Source organism: Phyllobates terribilis, unplaced genomic scaffold (assembly GCF_046119375.1).
Source record: "Phyllobates terribilis strain yellow unplaced genomic scaffold, ASM4611937v1 Scaffold_2__4_contigs__length_985480577, whole genome shotgun sequence".
Lineage (NCBI taxonomy): Eukaryota > Metazoa > Chordata > Amphibia > Anura > Dendrobatidae > Phyllobates > Phyllobates terribilis.
In genome coordinates, this window is record NW_027362762.1 from 94,192,507 (window position 1) to 94,212,432 (window position 19,926).

At 43.8% G+C, this 19,926-nt stretch overlaps 1 protein-coding gene across 1 annotated transcript in view; it reads left to right on the forward strand.

Moving 5' to 3' along the window:
• Positions 1-19,926, forward strand: part of MICU2 (mitochondrial calcium uptake 2) — a 312,841-nt gene that overhangs the window by 222,784 nt on the left and 70,131 nt on the right. The window contains exon 5 of the mRNA XM_073662237.1: positions 10,617-10,664. Within this exon, the coding sequence (XP_073518338.1) occupies positions 10,617-10,664 (48 nt within the window). The remainder of the gene's footprint in view (positions 1-10,616; positions 10,665-19,926) is intronic.

Here is a 19,926-nt window from a genome sequence, read left to right on the forward strand (position 1 = left end):
TCCATATGTTGAGCATTGAAGAGAATGTGTCAGTAGAACATGTCAATTGTTTTTTTAATACATAAATAGGGATATGAAAATTAGAAGAAAAAAAACTAGCACACAGGAACCTGTTATTTTTCACACAGGCCATTAAGCCTAATACTAGACATAAACTTCATTTTCTGTAAAGAAGACTACTCATTTTCATCACAGACAGGGTTACATTGAGAAATAACTCTACATACACCAGATTACACAGGAGACACCATTCACAATATGTGGTGTCACAGCTCACCTCCTCCCCCTATGCAATGAAAGGTAACACCTCTGTATACACCAGATAAAACTGGATCCACCATTCACAATAGCTGATGTCACAGCTCACCTCCTCCTCCTGTACAATGAAACACCTCTGTATTCAGCAGGTAGCAGAGGATCTGCTTTCATAATAGGTGATATCACAGCTCACTTCCTCCTCCTGTACCATGGAAGATAATACCTTGTATATACAGCAGCTAGCACAGGATCCACCATTCACCGTAGGTGATATCACAGCTCACCTCCTTCCCATACAATGAAAAGTAACATGTCTATGTAAAGTATATAACCCAGCAGCCACCATTCACAATAGGTGATGTCACAGCTCACCTTCTCCCCATACAATGAAAAGTAACATGTCTATATAAAGTATATAATCCAGCAGCCACCATTCACAATAGGTGATGTCACAGCTCACCACCTCCTCTCGCTATTCAATGAAAGGCAACACCTCTATATACAGCATATAGCACATGATCCTCCAATAACAATAGGTGATGTCACAGCTCACCTCCTCCTGTACAATGACTGATAACATCACTATATACAACAAATAACACAGGATCCACCAGTCACAATAAGTGATGTCACAGCTCACCTCCTCTCCCTCCTTTCAAAATGACAAGATTACAGCATGATTAGATTATGCATCTAGATTATACACACAAAGGGTATACAGTATAATGGACCCCACATAGTCCTCCATACAGAATAATGGGCCCCACATAGTCCTCCATACAGAATAATGGCCCCACATAGTCCTCCATAGAGTATAATGGGCCACACGTAGTGCTCCATACAGTATAATGGGCCCCACGTAGTGCTCCATACAGTATAATGGGCCCCACGTAGTGCCCCATACAGTGTAATGGCCCCACATAGTCCTCCATACAGAATAATGGCCCCACATAGTCCTCCATACAGAATAATGGCCCCACATAGTCCTCCATACAGAATAATGGCCCCACATAGTCCTCCATACAGAATAATGGGCCCCACGTAGTCCTCCATACAGAATAATGGGCCCCACGTAGTGCCCCATACAGTATAATGTGCCCCACATAGTGCCCCATACAGTGTTAAGGCCCCACATAGTCCTCCATACAGTGTAATGGCCTCACATAGTCCTCCATACAGAATAATAGCCCCACATAGTTCTCCATACAGAATAACGGCCCCACATAGTCCTCCATACAGTATAATGGGCCCCACGTAGTGCTCCATACAGAATAATGGGCCCCACGTAGTGCTCCATACAGTATAATGGGCCCCACATAGTGCCCCATACAGTGTAATGGCCCCACATAGTCCTCCATACAGAATAATGGCCCCACATAGTCCTCCATACAGAATAATGGCCCCACATAGTCCTCCATACAGAATAATGGCCCCACATAGTCCTCCATACAGAATAATGGGCCCCACGTAGTCCTCCATACAGAATAATGGGCCCCACATAGTGCCCCATACAGTATAATGTGCCCCACATAGTGCCCCATACAGTGTTAAGGCCCCACATAGTCCTCCATACAGTGTAATGGCCTCACATAGTCCTCCATACAGAATAATAGCCCCACATAGTTCTCCATACAGAATAACGGCCCCACATAGTCCTCCATACAGTATAATGGGCCCCACGTAGTGCTCCATACAGAATAATGGGCCCCACATAATCCTCCATACAGAATAATGGGCCCCACATAGTCCTCCATACAGAATAATGGCCCCACATAGTTCTCCATACAGAATAACGGCCCCACATAGCACTCCATACGGTATAATGGGCCCCACGTAGTGCTCCATACAGAATAATGGTCCCACATAGCCCTCCATACAGTATAATGGGCCCCACATAGTCCTCCATACAGTGTAATGGCCTCACATAGTCCTCCATACAGAATAATGGCCCCACATAGTCCTCCATACAGAATAATGGCCCCACATAGCCCTCCATACAGTATAATGGGCCCCACATAGTCCTCCATACAGTGTAATGGCCCCACATAGTCCTCCATATAGTATAATGGGCCCCACATAGTCCTCCATATAGTATAATGGGCCCCACATAGTCCTCCATATAGTATAATGGGCCCCACATAGTCCTCCATATAGTATAATGGGCCCCACATAGTCCTCCATATAGTATAATGGGCCCCACATTGTCCTCCATATAGTATAATGGGCCCCACATAGTCCTCCATACAGAATAATGGGCCCCACATAGTCCTCCATACAGAATAACGGCCCCACATAGTCCCCCATACAGTATAATGGCCCCACATAGTCCTCCATACAGTATAATGGGCCCCACATAGTCCTCCATACAGAATAATGGCCTCACATAGTCCTCCATACAGAATAATGGCCCCACATAGTCCTCCATACAGAATAATGGCCCCACATAGCCCTCCATACAGTATAATGGGCCCCACATAGTCCTCCATACAGTGTAATGGCCCCACATAGTCCTCCATATAGTATAATGGGACCCACATAGTCCTCCATATAGTATAATGGGCCCCACATAGTCCTCCATATAGTATAATGGGCCCCACATTGTCCTCCATATAGTATAATGGGCCCCACATAGTCCTCCATACAGAATAATGGGCCCCACATAGTCCTCCATACAGAATAACGGCCCCACATAGTCCCCCATACAGTATAATGGCCCCACATAGTCCTCCATACAGAATAATGGGCCCCACATAGTCCTTCATACAGAATAACGGCCCCACATAGTCCTCCATACAGTATAATGGGCCCCACATAGTCCTCCATACAGAATAATGGGCCCCACGTAGTGCTCCATACAGAATAATGGCCCCATATAGCCCTCCATACAGTATAATGGGCCCCACATAGTGCCCCATACAGTGTAATGGGCCCCACATAGTGCCCCATACAGTGTAATGGGCCCCACATAGTGCCCCATACAATGTAATGGCCCCACATAATCCTCCATACGGAATAATGGCCCCACATAGTCTTCCATATGGAATAATGGCCCCACATAGTCTTCCATACGGAATAGTGGCCCCACATAGCCCTCCATACAGTATAATGGGCCCCACATAGTCCTCCATACAGTGTAATGGCCCCATATAGTCCTCCATACAGTATAATTGGCCCCACATAGTCCTCTTTATAGTATAATGGGCCCCACATAGTCCTCCATACAGAATAATGGGCCCCACATAGTCCTCCATACAGAATAATGGGCCCCACATAGTCCTCCATACAGAATAATGGGCCCCACATAGTCCTCCATACAGTATGAGCCCCACATAGCCCTCCATACAGTATATTGGGCCCCACATAGTGCCCCATACAGTGTAATGGTCCCACATAGTCCTCCATATAGTGTAAAGGCCCCACATAGTCCTCCATATAGTATAATGGGCCCCACATAGTCCTCCATATAGTATAATGGGCCCCACATAGTCCTCCATATAGTATAATGGGCCCCACATAGTCCTCCATATAGTATAATGGGCCCCACATAGTCCTCCATATAGTATAATGGGCCCCACATAGTCCTCCATATAGTATAATGGGCCCCACATAGTCCTCCATATAGTATAATGGGCCCCACATAGTCCTCCATATAGTATAATGGGCCCCACATAGTCCTCCATATTGTATAATGGGCCCCTCATAGTCCTCCATACAGAATAACGGCCCCACATAGTCCTCCATACAGAATAGGCCCCACATAGTCCTCCATACAGAATAATGGGCCCCACATAGCCCTCCATACAGTATAATGGCCCCACATAGTCCTCCATACGGAATAATAGCCCCACATAGTCCTCCATACGGAATAATGGGCCCCACATAGTCCTCCATACAGAATAATGGGCCCCACATAGTCCACCATACAGTATAATGGGCCCCACATAGTCCTCCATACAGAATAATGGCCCCACATAGTCCTCCATACAGAATAATGGCCCCACATAGTCCTCCATACTGTATAGTGTGCCCCACATAGTCCTCCATACAGAATAATGGGCCCCACATAGTCCTGCATACACAATGGCCCCACATAGCCCTCCATACAGTATAATGGGCCCCACGTAGTGCTCCATACAGAATAATGGGCCCCACATAGTCCTCCATACAGAATAATGGGCCCCACATAGCCCTGCATACACAATGGCCCCACATAGCCCTCCATACAGTATAATGGGCCCCACGTAGTGCTCCATACAGAATAATGGGCCCCACATAGTCCTCCATACAGAATAATGGGCCCCACATAGCCCTCCATACAGAATAATGGGCCCCACATAGTCCTCCATACAGAATAATGGGCCCCACATAGCCCTGCATACACAATGGCCCCACATAGCCCTCCATACAGAATAATGGGCCCCACATAGTCCCCCATATACAATAATGGGCCCCACATAGTGGTTTTTCTGTTGTCACGGGCCAGATTTGGCCCACCGGCCTGAGTTTGACACATATGATCTAGACAAAAACAGGTTTCGAGTCCGTCTATTACTGCTAATGACATGTAATGTCCTTATATTAGGCAGAGTGGCCAGTGTGAGATTGGCAAAAAAATGTAAATATATTAGTGCATATATGTACAGTGAAATGAAAACTTAAAAAAAAAAAAAAATTAATATAAGTTAAAGACCTTATTTAAACTTTGTGGGTACATGTCGTCCCCACCAGAAAGAGGATGCAGGGAGAGTGGCAGGGGACCTTGTTCTTGCTATGGAGGAGTAGCGGGGATCAGTAGGAGAGTATAGAGCTTGTTCTTTTCTCTTTGCACCATGAAGTTGACAGCTGACGTTGATGGGACTGTTAAGTACATCGGCAAGTTAGATCATCAATATACAGGTCCTTTACTTTGTGTCGGGTGCTGCGAGCGTCTCGGGATGTGAGCTCCCTGATCCACCAGCAGCCACTTCTCTACACTGTAAATCTTTGTGCTGTAGGAGCAGACATTCCTGCTGCAGATTGGCTGGTGCTGACATCTCTTTTCACTGCCACTCACATCAAAGCCACGCTGTGGTTAATACATTTTATATTTCCCCGTGCCCAACACAACTGAAAATATACAAATCCCCACACTTGGCTTCACTGTTTATATATTGCAGCATGTTTTCTTATATAACGGCCATGGTATAGCGTGTGTCTGAGAGCAAGACATATTGACAGCCTTATTAATAATTCCTTTTTCCTACTTAAATGAACCGGTCAGCTGCTTTATACTCTGTGAATTGCTATATTTGCTGTGGAGACTTTTTTTTTTTTTTAAACTTACCCATGTGTGGCACCAATAGCACAGTTTACCCCTTGAAAGGAAGCTTTAACCTCTTCCACACCATATGCAAATGAACAGAGAAGTGTCCACTGGGCGTATTTTGAACAGCAAAGTGTCTGGAAGTATTTAGTCCTATTTCTTCCATCCGTTCACACTACCGATTTCTCCATATCTGAGAAAAATGGTCCAATTTTTCTGATCAGATTTGGATGAGGGTTCCGTCAGGGTTCCGTCAGGGTTCCGTCAGGGTTCCGTCAGGGTTCCGTCAGGGTTCCGTCAGAGTTCCGTCAGAGTTCCGTCAATTTTTCTCAGACATGGAGAGAAAAATAAACAGTTTCTCCACCTTCTCCATTCAGTCAGTCCATGATTGACATCTCTGATACTGAAGTACTTGTGCGAGCCCAGTAGAAGACAACTTGGCAGCAGCTTATATTACTCCTGCGTATGCCCCTGTTAAATTTCTAGTCTTGTATTAATCTTGCTGCAAGCGTCAAAAAAATCATGGGCATAATTTTTTTTAATGGACACGGTAAAAATTGCTCTATTTTAAGGACTGTCCAGGAATATCTGGACCCTTTCACTGTCCTTGCGCCACTGTTCTAGTCTACAGTGTCTGATCCTATGATGCTAGTTCGGATTAGATTAATTTATGACTTTAAAAAGAAATCAGTCAGTGCATGCGCTCAAGAAATATGCTGCTACAAATATCAGGTTGCTTTCACAGCATTTCCCTATTGTTTTAGCCTTAAGAATCTAAAATGTCAATCAAAAGAAGCTTGGAGGAATTTAAGGGAATCCGTCAGCAGGTTTTTGCTGCATTATCTGAAGACCGCAGGAGATATAGACTGAAACACAGAATTCTGGGATGTGTCACTTGTCAAAGTGTGTGCTGTAGTTTACTAACTATCAAGGATTTATCACTAAGATTAACATTGCGGACTACACAAGTCCGACATGCCTCCCCTGTGATAAGCACCTCACTGTCTATGGACTTTGTACATAAAAAGCCTGGTGTGGGCGGGGTTAGCTTACTCAGCTCTGCTTTATGATAAATCTAAAAGCTCTGATTGTGTCAGAATTACTGCACCCAGTAATCTAAGTGATACATCGTTGGATTCAGCTTCTCTTTGCCTACTTTACGGTGCTCTTAGATGAGGTAGAAAAAACCTGCTGACAGATTCCCTCTAAGTTTGAGACCACCAGATATTTCCCTCTTCCAAATCCTTCTACTGGACACTTCTCCATTTGTTTGGTTTCTATGTAAGAGAGCGAAAACTTTTTTTCCTGGGTTAATCTGCGCTATTGCGGCCACACAGAGTAGTCTAGAAAGTAGCTCTATCATTGTGGTCACCGCAGTTTAGGGGGTCCTAAAATCTGGCAGCTCGGGAAAGCTGGAGGAACACCCGCCTAATAACAAGCATCTTGGTTGTCACCCAGGGATTGCTAGTTTTACAATGCTGCTGCTTCCTCTAAAATCCCATTGTAATCCACATTTCCTATTGCCACCAGCAGCATAATTAAAATCCACACTTTTCTTCCCGAGACTGATGGGTTTCTTTAACTATTAATTTGGCTGAATGTAAACGGAAGTAAATGGTGTTTACTTTCCTTTAAGCGCTGTTTAAACATGCCATACTGAAATGTCTTCTGTACTGCATAAGCTGCAATCGAGTGATTAATCCCCCCAGTGCCTGTCAGGCTTTGCAATGTGTTTCAAGGTATTAAAAAACACAAGGAATGAAAGGACTCTCTTCCCGGACCCTCTCCAGAGCGTATAATTCAATAATGAATCCCACCATGCGTGCCAAAATTTCAACCTGGACGACACCTGTATATTCTGACCTCAAATAAAACCGTCCGTGAAGGCATAAAATCACCTTGCAAAAAGGACATATTGCACAAAGAGAGAGAGAGCAACGCCTTTATTGGAAAAGGGCCTAGTTGTGTTATCATTGTCATCTAGTAACCTGGCAGACTTGTGTGTTTCCATGGTCCTAAGAGATTGTTGGAAGAAGAACCCTTTGCTCTTCTTAAAGAGGAGCTTTCATAATTTTTTCTTGTTGAACAGGACACACCATATAATAGCGGAATAAAAAGTTGTTGTTTTTTTTATTTTATTTTAGCAATCAAATATTTGGCACCTAGCGAGTTAACTTTTGTTAAGTTCAATGGGCTGTTGTTAGATATTTTTCACTGGGGGCGTGGACTTCTGCCTCCTGTATGATGGTGACCAATCATAAGCTGGCAGCAACATAGAAGTGCCGAAAGACCTGTGATGAGCTCATCAGGGTCACATGACCTGAGTTCACAGGTCCTGCCAGCCAGAGTTTGTAGACTAAATAATCGCAGAAGATAGGAATATACTGAAAATATTCACTGGAGTTATTGGCTCTACACGTCTGTGCTGTGTAATCTGTCTTCAGTGCTTATTTAGTCTACACACTCTGGCTGGCAGGAGTTCGGTGTTCGTACTAGACAGTTACTGTCTGGTGCTAAACGCCGAACACAGACTTGCCCCGGAAGTCTTAGCTTACAAAAGTCCCACAATGGTATCCCATATATAGTGATATTGATCACAAAAAGCTCCAACAATATATAACGACTACTTGCATATAGGATATTAATCCAAAGAACAAGAAAATGAGTATATCAGATCATAAAATTTAACTTTTATAAAATAGTCACAATACTATAAAAACTAGATAAAAAGCACACCAGTAACTTCATAGGATGGGTATCGTCAAAAAATGGCATTAAATCACATATTACCATACAGATGGATCACAAAGCACTAACAACAAAGTTGTGGTATACAATGGTGTACATCTGACTCAGTAGCTATAACATACCAAACAAATAAATAAGTAAAGTTGCACAGCAATCTTATAGCATGAAATTGGTGTTAATAGCTCGTAGACATGATTGAGAAAGAATCTAATCTACATGTAATCGCATATATACAAGATATACACAAAGTTTGCCGTAGTGTCCATTACCTGATGGAACAATGAAGTGAGTAAGCTGGACGACCCACCGCTCCGACGCGCGTTTCGTCGACCGTCTTCAGGGAGCCCCGGAAGTCTCTAGCAATGTTCAGAGTTCCGGCGTAAGAGAGCGATTTTTTTCCTTTCCCAGTTCGGGAAACCTTTATTTTCAATGGGGTTTGGGTTCTGATTGAAGTTCGGGCACTGTTCTGGTATCCAAACCAAACTTTGAAATAAATTTCAGGTCGGGTACCAGAATCTGAACTTCCACCGGTCCGCCCATCCTGTGTTCTCCATCTCTGGCGGAGGTTTATCCCTAGAGAACAAAAAGATCGACAGTCTGAAATCAAATATGTCGGATCCTTATGTTCCCTGACAATCATTTGTCAGGGACCTCCATACACATTAGACTGTTGGCTGAGCCCATTGATATCGACAGTTTTGGCTCACATTAGTCTAATGTGTAAAAGGGCCTGTATTCGGATTAAGGTTATGTGCACACAGTTTTTAGTGCGTTTTTTCTGCGCAGAATTGCACCAAAAACACATTGCATACCTTATCCCATGATTTCCTATGACATTTTGAAAGTTGTGTGCACATGATCAGGAATTTTCCTATCAGGATTTCATGTGCAGAAAAAAACGCAGCATGTCCATTCTTTGTGCGTTTTTGCCTTCACAATGCATTGGAAAAAACGCACAAAAAACGCATGAAAACGCTGCGGATTTTCTGCAGCATTTTTGCTGCCAAGAGGTGCAGAAATGCTGCAGAAATTTCTGCAAGCAATTCCTGAACGTGCTCACATAGCCTAAAGGCTCGATTATACTTTGATCCTTTTTTGTAACATTAGAAAACTCTTAAATCCTTTCTCCCTGATGCCGTCCATACTCATACCATATGGGTGCTGTTTACAAAGTCCTATGTTAATCATGTGAAGGCAACATTGATATATAGTTGCTCACTTTGTTTTTATGTTAACTCCATATTCTGGATGTGTCATCAGATTCTCCCACCAAACCGTGGATTCTTATGCTGCTATAACCCCTCGGCGTCTAGAATAAGCCTAAATAAACACAAGATAATACGTCTGTGCAAATAAGGTCGGCAAGTTTGTTCATATTTGTTAGATTTTACATAAATTTTCCCATAGTAGTCCCAATCACATACCAAGGAAATCAGAACTGCAGGAATACGATGCATGCTGCCCATCACTACGGAACTTGATGGAGTAATGCGACGCCAATTAGACCCTTTGAATTGTCTAATCTTCATGCAACTCAACGGTGTCAAACTGCAAGTCTGCAGCAGAAATCCCAATGTCAGCCTTCAATTTCTGCTGCAAATCCAACCTGTGTGAATATACCCTAAGGCCATGTGTGAATATACCCTAAGGCCATGTGTGAATATACTGTAAGGCCATGCTCATACATGAAGGATTTGTTTGCAGATTTTCAGTGCTGACTACACATGGAAAATCCGTAACAAATTACACTACTGATTTTCCAAACCCCAAAGAAACTCAGATCATATGAGCATGCATGTGTTTAAGGGGGTAGCCAAGAAAAATAGCTGATTGACAGCTATTAATGTATGGTATATGCAATTTTTACAGTGAGTTGATATTTGAGGGTCTGCCTGAAATTTGGGGTCTTTTTAGTGGAGATGGCGATCTTTATAAACAGCGCATATTTTAAGGTAATAGTGAAAGCGCATTATGAGAAAGATTTAGTGTAGACGTCTTAATAAAACAAACATTACTCTGTTTCACAAAGTAAAAAAAAAAGAGCATAAAACAGATGCTGGCGTCCTAGCAAAAGAAAAAGTTCATGTTCAGTGCACTACAAACATATGAGCCGGTTTTGCACGGTCTGAGTCTTAACGATGACACAATGAAAAATGTGAAACTTATCTGCTCTGCCATTATTTGTGTAAATGTGACAAGGTAACATAAACTGCAATGTCACTAATAAAAATGAGCTGAAATGCATGCAGCGTTACCGGCTGTCCATAACCAAGCTTCAGACTAACCATGTCACCGTTCTCCTCCACAGGGCTGATCTCCTACACAGAGTACCTGTTCCTGCTCACCATTCTTACAAGTAGGTATTTCTATTACTTGTCTTACTACAATACATACATTTATTTTCTGTGTCTGTGTAGCCAGATGAGTGTGTAGGATGCAATACATGTAACACGTTGGGGCTGAGTGTCTAATGCTTTCTAACTCAAATGGCAAAAGTTAGACTAGACTTGAGGAATACTTAGACCAGACTTGAGGGGAATACTTAGACTAGACTTGAGGGGAATACTTAGACTAGACTTGAGGGGAATACTTAGACTAGACTTGAGGAATACTTAGACTAGACAGTCCTAAATTAAGCCACAATGGTCAAGTCTAAATTTACACTGTGGATTAGTTCACTCACTTTGACCAAGTAATGTCAAACTGTGGGGCAATTTTTTTGCTCAGGATCACAATTTAGGCCACTACCCCTACACTGCCCACTTTCAGATAGGTTACACCCCCATGTTGGATATATCAGTTAAAGTGTATAAAAGGCAAAATAAATGTGGCGCAAAGCATGCATGACAGTTTAAAGGTGCAAATTAAAGGGAACCTGCCACCAGGTTTTCCCCATATAATGTACGGCCAGCACCGGTCAGCCTTCTGTTACAGCATACTAGGACGTGTCATTCACCTTAAATAGTTCAAACAGTGTAGTTTTCTATAGGAGGCGCCACTGAGGCAGTTGCATGTCTTCCTTCTAGAGGACAGCAATTTTGCATACTTATTCACATGGACCATTGCCTTTAAAGGGGTTGACTTCTACTGAACAGCATCATTTATAAGGAAATCTTTCATTAGGTTTGTGATACCCCACCTGAGAGTAGGATGATGAAGGATCAGAGACCCTAATTCCAGCGATGTCACTTTCTGGGCTGCTTGCTGCAATTTTGATTAAAAAACGTTTTATCTGCTGCAGATCCAGCAGTTCTCTGAATGCTGAGCGCTGTATAACCCCACCCACACCACTGATTGGCAGATATGTGTACACTGTGCATAGGCAGAAAGCTGCCAATCAGTGGTAGGGTTATACAGAGTTCATGAATATAAAGGACTACATGGCAGCAGGTTTGCTAGTCTTCTAGTGATAATCTCCTGCTGATAAAAATGACACCGTTGGAATCAGGGTCTCTTTCTCTACATTATGCTGCTGTCAGATTAGGGGAAGCCGAAGAAATGGGCCGGCACACCTGTTGGTATAAGGGCAACATGTAGGATAAAAACAATGAGCAAATACCCTGCAGTAAGTAAATAAGTAAATATTAATAGTACATGTAAATAACATAGGGGACTTGGTTATCACTATTTGGATCAAAAAAGCATAAAAGCCATCCCACCGCGACAAGGTGTACCCAGTCAGGATGATCCCTGATTATAGTATTTCACCTCGCTATGTGCCGTCATTGCCGTGGGTGGCACGTAGATTGATTTCCCGGCTGGTGTACAATAAAATGGCTCCATCATTGCCATGAGCAGTGCATGCGCTGTCGTCTCTGAAAGGTGTCTTTGAGCCATGAGCTCAATCTGCTATCTACAAGGACGGCGCCGTTGTGAGATTTTAAACATAGGAAGCAGTGAAAAAGCAGTGCCCTGTCATTCACAGAGCAGAGGCAGGCGGAGGGTCGGGGAATCACAGACCAGAGGCAGGCGGAGGGGCCGTGGAATCCCAGACCAGAGGCGGACGGAGGGGCCGGGGAATCACAGACCAGAGGCGGACGGAGGGGCCGGGGAATCACAGACCAGAGGCAGGCGGAGGGGCCGTGGAATCACTGACCAGAGGCGGACGGAGGGGCCGGGGAATCACTGACCAGAGGCGGACGGAGGGGCCGGGGAATCACAGACCAGAGGCGGGTGGAGGGGCCGGGGAACCACAGACCAGAGGCGGGCGGAGTGGCCGGGGAACCACAGACCAGAGGCAGGCGGAGGGGCCGGGGAACCACAGACCAGAGGCGGATGGAGGGGCCGGGGAATCACAGACAGGGAGGAGAAGACCCAGTGCACTGAAATCTAATTAGCCGGAAACTTCAGATGCTGATTAAAGAAGAACAATCAATGTAATCAGTATTACAGCGCCATTACAGCCTCAACTTTACATTATAAAATCATGCTGACAGGTTCTCTTTAAAGGGAATCTGTCACCAGGTTTTTACCACCTAATCTGAGAGCAGCATAATGTAGACACAGGGACCCAAATCCCACAGATGTGTCACTTACTGTGCTGCTTGCTGTAGTTTTAATAAAATTACTGTTTTTTCATCAGGAGATGATCACTAGAGGACTAGTAAACCTGCTGCCAGGTAGTCCTCCATATTCATGAGCTCTGTATAACCCAGCCCCCACCACTGATTGTCAGCTTTCTGCCCATGTACAGTGTAGACAGAAAGCTGCCAATCAGTGGTGTGGGCGGGGTTATACAGAGATCAGCATTCAGAGAACTGCTAGATCTACAGCAGAGAAAACTTGGATGTTATCATTGTGACAGCAAGCAGCCCAGTAAGTGACACATCGCTGGAATCGGGGTCTCTGGCCCTACATTGTGATGCACTCAGATAGGGTAGCAAATACCTGCTGACAGATTCCCTTTAATATCAGGTGTCCATTGGTTACTTAGCTCCCCAGGCTTAAGTGATGTAACCTCTTTCTGATGGGAAGCTGAACATGATGTGTTTTAGGTTGGGGTTCAGCTTCAGTTTCTTGCACAAATAACTCTACAATTGAGCCCAGAGTTTTCGGAGCACCTAAAGTGGTTCAGTCCGCTGAATATTGTGCCATTTGGCCAGTACGAGTACTGAGAGAGTACAGCAGAGTGGGCTATGAGCCTGGTGTATATACAGTCATGGCCAAAAGTTTTGAGAATGACACCAAAATTTTATTTTCACATGATCTGTTGGCCTCTGGTTTTTATTAGTGTTTGTCTGATGTTTATATCACATACAGAAATATAATTGCAATCATATTATGAGTACCAATAGGTTATATTGACAGTTAGAATGAGTTAATGCAGCAAGTCAATATTTGCAGTGTTGCCCCTTCTTCTTCAAGACCTCTGTAATTCTCCCTGGCATGCTCTCAATCAACTTTTGGACCAAATCCTGACTGATAGCAGTCCATTCTTGCATAATCAATGCTTGCATTTTGCCAGAATTTGTTGGTTTTTGTTTGTCCACCCGTCTCTTGATGATTGACCACAAGTTCTCAATGGGATTAAGATCTGGGGAGTTTCCAGGCCATGGACCCAAAATCTGTTTTGTTCCATGAGCCATTTAGTTATCACCTTTGCTTTATGGCAAGGTGCTCCATCATGCTGGAAAAGGCATTGTTGGGCGCCAAACTGCTCTTGGACGGTTGGGAGAAGTTGCTCTTGGAGGAGATTCTGGTACCATTCTTTATTCATGGCTGTGTTTTTAGGCAAGACTGTGAGTGAGCCGATTCCCTTGGCTGAGAAGCAACCCCACACATGAATGGTTTCAGGATGCTTTACAGTTGGCATGAGACAAGACTGGTGGTAGCGCTCACCTCTTCTTCTCCGAATAAGCTGTTTTCCAGATGTCCCAAACAATCGAAAAGGGGATTCATCAGAGAAAATGACTTTGCCCCAGTCCTCAGCAGTCCACTCCCTGTACCTTTTGCAGAATATCAGTCGGTCCCTGATGTTTTTCTGGAGAGAAGTGGCTTCTTTGCTGCCCTCCTTGAAACCAGCCCTTGCTCAAAGAGTCTCCGCCTCACAGTGCGTGCAGAAGCACTCACACCAGCCTGCTGCCATTCCTGAGCAAGCTCGGCACTGCTGGTAGTCCGATCCCGCAGCTGAAACAGTTTTAAGATACGGTCCTGGCGTTTGCTGGTCTTTCTTGGGCGCCCTGGAGCCTTTTTGACAACAATGGAAGCTCTCTCCTTGAAGTTCTTGATGATGCGATAGATTGTTGACTGAGGTGCAATCTTTGTAGCTGCGATACTCTTCTCTGTTAGGCCATTTTTGTGCAGTGCAATGATGGCTGCACGTGTTTCTTTAGAGATAACCATGGTTAACTGAAGAGAAACAATGATACCAAGAACCAGCCTCCTTTTAAAGTGTCCAGTGATGTCATTCTTACTTAATCATGACTGATCGCCAGCCCTGTCCTCATCAACACCCACACCTGTGTTAATGGATCAATCACTAAAACAATGTTAGCTGCTCCTTTTAAGGCAGGACTGCAATGATGTTGAAATGTGTTTTGGGGGTTAAAGTTCATTTTCTGGGCAAATATTGACTTTGCAAGTACAGTAATTGCTGTTAAGCTGATCACTCTTTGACATTCAGGAGTATATGCAAATTGCCATTACAAAAAATGAAGCAGTAAACTTTGGAAAAATTACTATTTGTCTCATTCTCAATACTTTTGGCCATGACTGTAGGAGGGTAGTGATGTGCCAGCCTGCAGGGTGCAGATTGCCGGGCTGTTAAAGTGGCAACGCTTCATACTGCTCTATTCCTGCCGCTAAGAGTGAGGGAGCCCCTAGTGGAGGCTCAGAACATCTCTGATCAGAGCCTTCATTGAACTAGGGTTTTTTTTGAATGCTAAAAAGTTGATGGCTTTGTGGCCATGTTCAAAATCAACCAAGGCAACTAGCAGAAGTGCTCTCTGCATACAAAAAAAAGTTAGATTTGAATAAAACATAATGGATCCATATGAAGTTAAGATAAAGTTTTCAGTAACTTTACTATGGACCACTTCTATGTCTGCAAGTTCAGATCTGAGAGTCACATTATTATGTAGAGGTTTTTTCTTCCACGGACCATCGTCTTCTACCCGAGGTATTAAGGTCTCTCCTTCAGTCCTCATGGACACACATCTACAGGGCAGTGAACGTGGGAGGTCAGTTCCATCAAATATGACAAGTCAGGGTAAAAGTATAAATAAAATAAGCTTGTGGTAGAGATAGGGTGGAAGGGGAGGAAGAGCCAGGAATGTGCGGATCCTGCCGAGAGGAGCTCGGCCTCCCCAGACTGGACCTAATCTGATTTACTCATGCAAATTACATCACGCCTGACATTTATGCATCATAGACATTATAAATCACTGCCGGTTTAGGAGCCTGTTTTCTGCCCGATTTATTTATTTTTCTTATCATTATTCACTTGTTCCATGCGTGTGTTTAATGTGCGGGCAGCGTAGATGTTTTACCACCTGTTACGTGAAGATTTTCCTAAATATCTGGATTACTTGTACTTCTTTATCCTCTTCCTAGCATGCACTTTGGGGGTTGGCGCTTAGTTTGAGGAGGTTTTCCAAGACTTAAAAATTAATGGCCTTCTCCTAATGGTAGGACATTAGTATCAGATTGGTGGGGGTCCAACTCTCGGTATGCCTTATGATTAGATGTTTGAGCCATTGAGCCTGGTAACAATTCACTAGAACCTTGTCTCATTCAAGTGACTGGGACTGAGCTATAATGCCAGTCACCACCGCGACCAATTTATCTTCAGTGAATACAGATGTTCCCATTACTGAGATAGGAGATGACAGTTGGTGTTCATAAACTTCTATGGAGAACTGTATCTATCCTTCCAGGAGAACTTGCAGCAGAATGTTTGTGTCTGCCTCTAGCTCCTCCCTCTGTAACTGTCCTTTCAGGAGAACTTGCAGCAGAATGCTTGTGTCTGCCTCTAGCTCTTTCTCCCAAAGAATTTTATAAACACCAACTGTCATTAATGCAAAAATTTATCACTGAACACCAGGAGGAGAAAGAAGCCGATTTGTCTGAAAAGATGCATTACAACATTTATTTCATGTGTACTTATGATTTCAAATCAACAATGAAGTTACTGGACAAGGTCTTCAAGATCAAGCAACATTTCACTGACGACTAAGACACGGCTCGCACATAGTCTGGTCTTTTCTGTAGTAACATATGGATGCGAAACCTGGACGATAAAGAAACAAGACAGAAGAAGAATCCACACCTTTGAAATGTGGTGCCGGAGAAGGATGTTATCAATACTATGGATGGCAAGAAGAACAAACAAATCCATTTTGGAACAAGTCAAGCCAGACATGTCACTCGAAGCAGGATTACCAAGCCACGACGTGCCTACTTTGGACACATCATCCAAACAGAGCAATCACTGGAGAAGGACATCATGGTCGGAAGAATAGAAGGAACAAGGCGAAGAGGAAGACCAGCAACCCGATGGCTTGATACAATCAAGATAACGGCGGAGAAGACCCTGGTGGACCTATCTAGGCTTGTACAAGATCGATCTTCCTGCAGAGCGTTCATCCATTAAGTCGCCATGGCTCGAGATCGAGCTGAAGGCCGTTAATAATAATAATAATAATAATAATAACAATGATTTATTAAATAAAAGTTAAATTGACTGTTGTAACTTCACTATAAAAAGCAGGTGGATTATAGTATTGCCTATAAGATGACGTAACAAACTGGTCATGCACTTGACTTCACCTTTGGACACCAGTTATATCTCTCCCTTCTCCACCATGATTGCATCTTTTTCTACTGGTGGAGGGAGATTAGTTTCTGCCAAGAGAAAGTTCCAACAGATCCAATCCTTTATTCTCTCAACATTGGCATTCAGGGGAAGTTGGTAGACCTCTATATACAGGTGGTTACACTGAGATCAGAAGAGCCGTACAACATTAGAGCGCTACTGTCCAAAATTTTTGTTCGGCCGATGGTCTTCTCTCCTGACTTCCGCAAACACTTGAGCGCTCACATTAGCCAAGCGTTCATATGTTTATGACATGGGAGACAGGAGTAAAATTATCTACCCTGAAAACAAAAGAATCGTTCTTTGAAATTCCAACGTCATTCTGTCTGGGAAGTCAGGAGGCCCCTACATACCTCAGATGTTCGGCAGGTTCCGTAAAAATCCACAGGGTCAAAAGACCAAACCTAATTTTCTTTCTTTTATTCATTCAGGCTTTGGACTGAATGCCCCCTCAACTGCAGACAGCTGGAAGAGGATGCACACTTTATATTAAAGGGAATCTGTCCATAGGACTTCACATCCCAAACCACTAATTATATGTGCATGAAGCTCTTTCAAAGATGTTCCTCCATTACTGAAAAATCAGCGTTTGAGTTGATATGCAAATGTCTATGGTAGATATGAAGCTTTTGTCACTCCAGCTCTATTCTCCTCCTGCTTGACTGGCGGCTATTTTGCCTGAAGTCTCACATTATAGAGGCTATAAAGATGCCCACGGCACTACTGTACAATGGTGCACAAGTAGAATCCAATCCCCTTCAATGATACGTAAGAAAACTAGAGTGCCAAGTTTTCTTACGTAACCATATAGAGGCTGTCCGTCAAGCAGGAGGAGGCGGAGCTGGGCAGGGAATGGAGCTGGTGTGACAGAGGCTTCAGATCTGTAAATAGATCTTCAGCCTCATTTGCATAACGATTCACACGCTGATTTCACAGTAATGGAGGAATGGACTGGCCATGTAAAGGTATTGATGAACTTGTCTTTGAAAGAGCTACATGTGCGTATCAGTAGTTTGGGGCGTGATTTCCTGCTGACAGATTCCCTTTAAGAAAGAAACCACTGTTGGCTAATAGGAATCACTTGACCTTTTCCATTTTAATTCCTGGAAGGAACCTGTGGACTCGTTCTATGATCTAAAACAGAATTCGCTTACAAGTTGTTCCATCATTTCTCAGCAGTCATACCCTGATGGTCAGCAACTCGACACCGAACGCTACGTGGGGGATGTATAAAGATGAGCATTTTATACGCCCTTCTTAATGAAAAGCTGCTGGAGAAAAGGTGCACCTAATTTATTACAAGGCGCATCTCTAGTAGCCCGTGTGCCAAAGTCAAATCTCCGCCAGCCAGGAAGTACACTACATGCCTCTGCAGAGCTTTGCCCATATGTTTTTTTCTTTTATATAAATATGCTCAGGTTCGGGTGTATCAGGTTTGACAGATGGTCCTTCTGAATCCGGCTGTAGAAGGTCGCTGCGCTTGGCTTTGCAGACACCTTCTTGATCCTTTTAGCTCTGTAGTGTAGTGGTATCCTTCTCTCGCTAGGGCCCAGTGGTAATCTCCACCTCCTGCTGCTAATTGACACTCCCTTACTTGATATATAGTTTAATTCTTGGTGCATTGTTGTCATCTTCTCTCTGGTGTCTTCTCAAAGCTAATTGTATCCCCTTGTCTGTTTTCCTTGTTTGTCTTTAGTTGCAGTCGGGACTGACTAGTGCTCACCCCTCCCCCTCCCTACCTAGGTCCTAGCTCTAGGGTCAGTTAGGGATTACGTATCATGCTTGGAGATAGGTGCGGAACCTAGTTAGGGACAGTAGAGTAGTCAGGGTGTTGTAAGATCTGCCTAGGGGTCTCAACTCTCCCTTTCCCTAGTTATTGGCCCCCCCCCCCCCCCCTTTTACCCATCATTGTACAAATGGTCCACCCCTTACCTAGCGTGACATTGCTCTATAATTTGCAACTTTTTTTATGCCAGAAAACTAGCATCGAGGGAGTGATAAATTCCCGTGATATCTTTTAGAATTGGTATAATCTTATTTAATAACCTACATATTTATGACATTAGATTTATGCTGCAGGAAAATAAAAAAAAAATATTCAAAAAGTCTAATTTCCCAGGTATTGTACCATTATACATACTTGTTATTAGTTACAAACATATGTCTGGGTGGTCTCCAGATTTGATCATAGTAATTTTGAAGGGGAAATGTTTAAAGAATCGCCTCCATATTAGTTGATAACATGAATTTATTAGCCTGCGGCATTCATATTCCATATCCTGCGAGTAAAGGTTTGACACGATGCAAAGATCTGAGCTTGCTGCTGATCACCGAGTTATAGTAAATGTCTGTCGCCATCTATTGGTCACTTTGATAGTTGTAATAGAAAATCACACCGTGTCTGCTCATAACAGAGCACCAAGCATGTCCAGGGATTTGAAAACTGTTCTTTTAAAAGTATATACACATTGTAGGTAAAGGTCTTGCTGCGCCCGGCATCAGGTATTGGGGATGCATGTGTAGCACCCTGAGGATTCGGCTGCTACAGGGGTATTGCACCTCAACCCAGAGGTGTGATATTCCACTCCCGGGTAAGGATGGAGTGTGGATCTGAGCTCGGTAGGCTGCATGCACTACACACATCCCATTTCCGAGGAGCAGACCGACGGTACTCCCACTTAGAAATGTGCAGGTACGACCGAGTCTGTTCCTGGCTGGAGTGGGAGGGGGGTGGTACATCCCAAGTAGTGTAGGGGCAGATAGGGGGAGCAGCCTGGGTAAAGATAGGAGCTCATTGGGTGCTGGA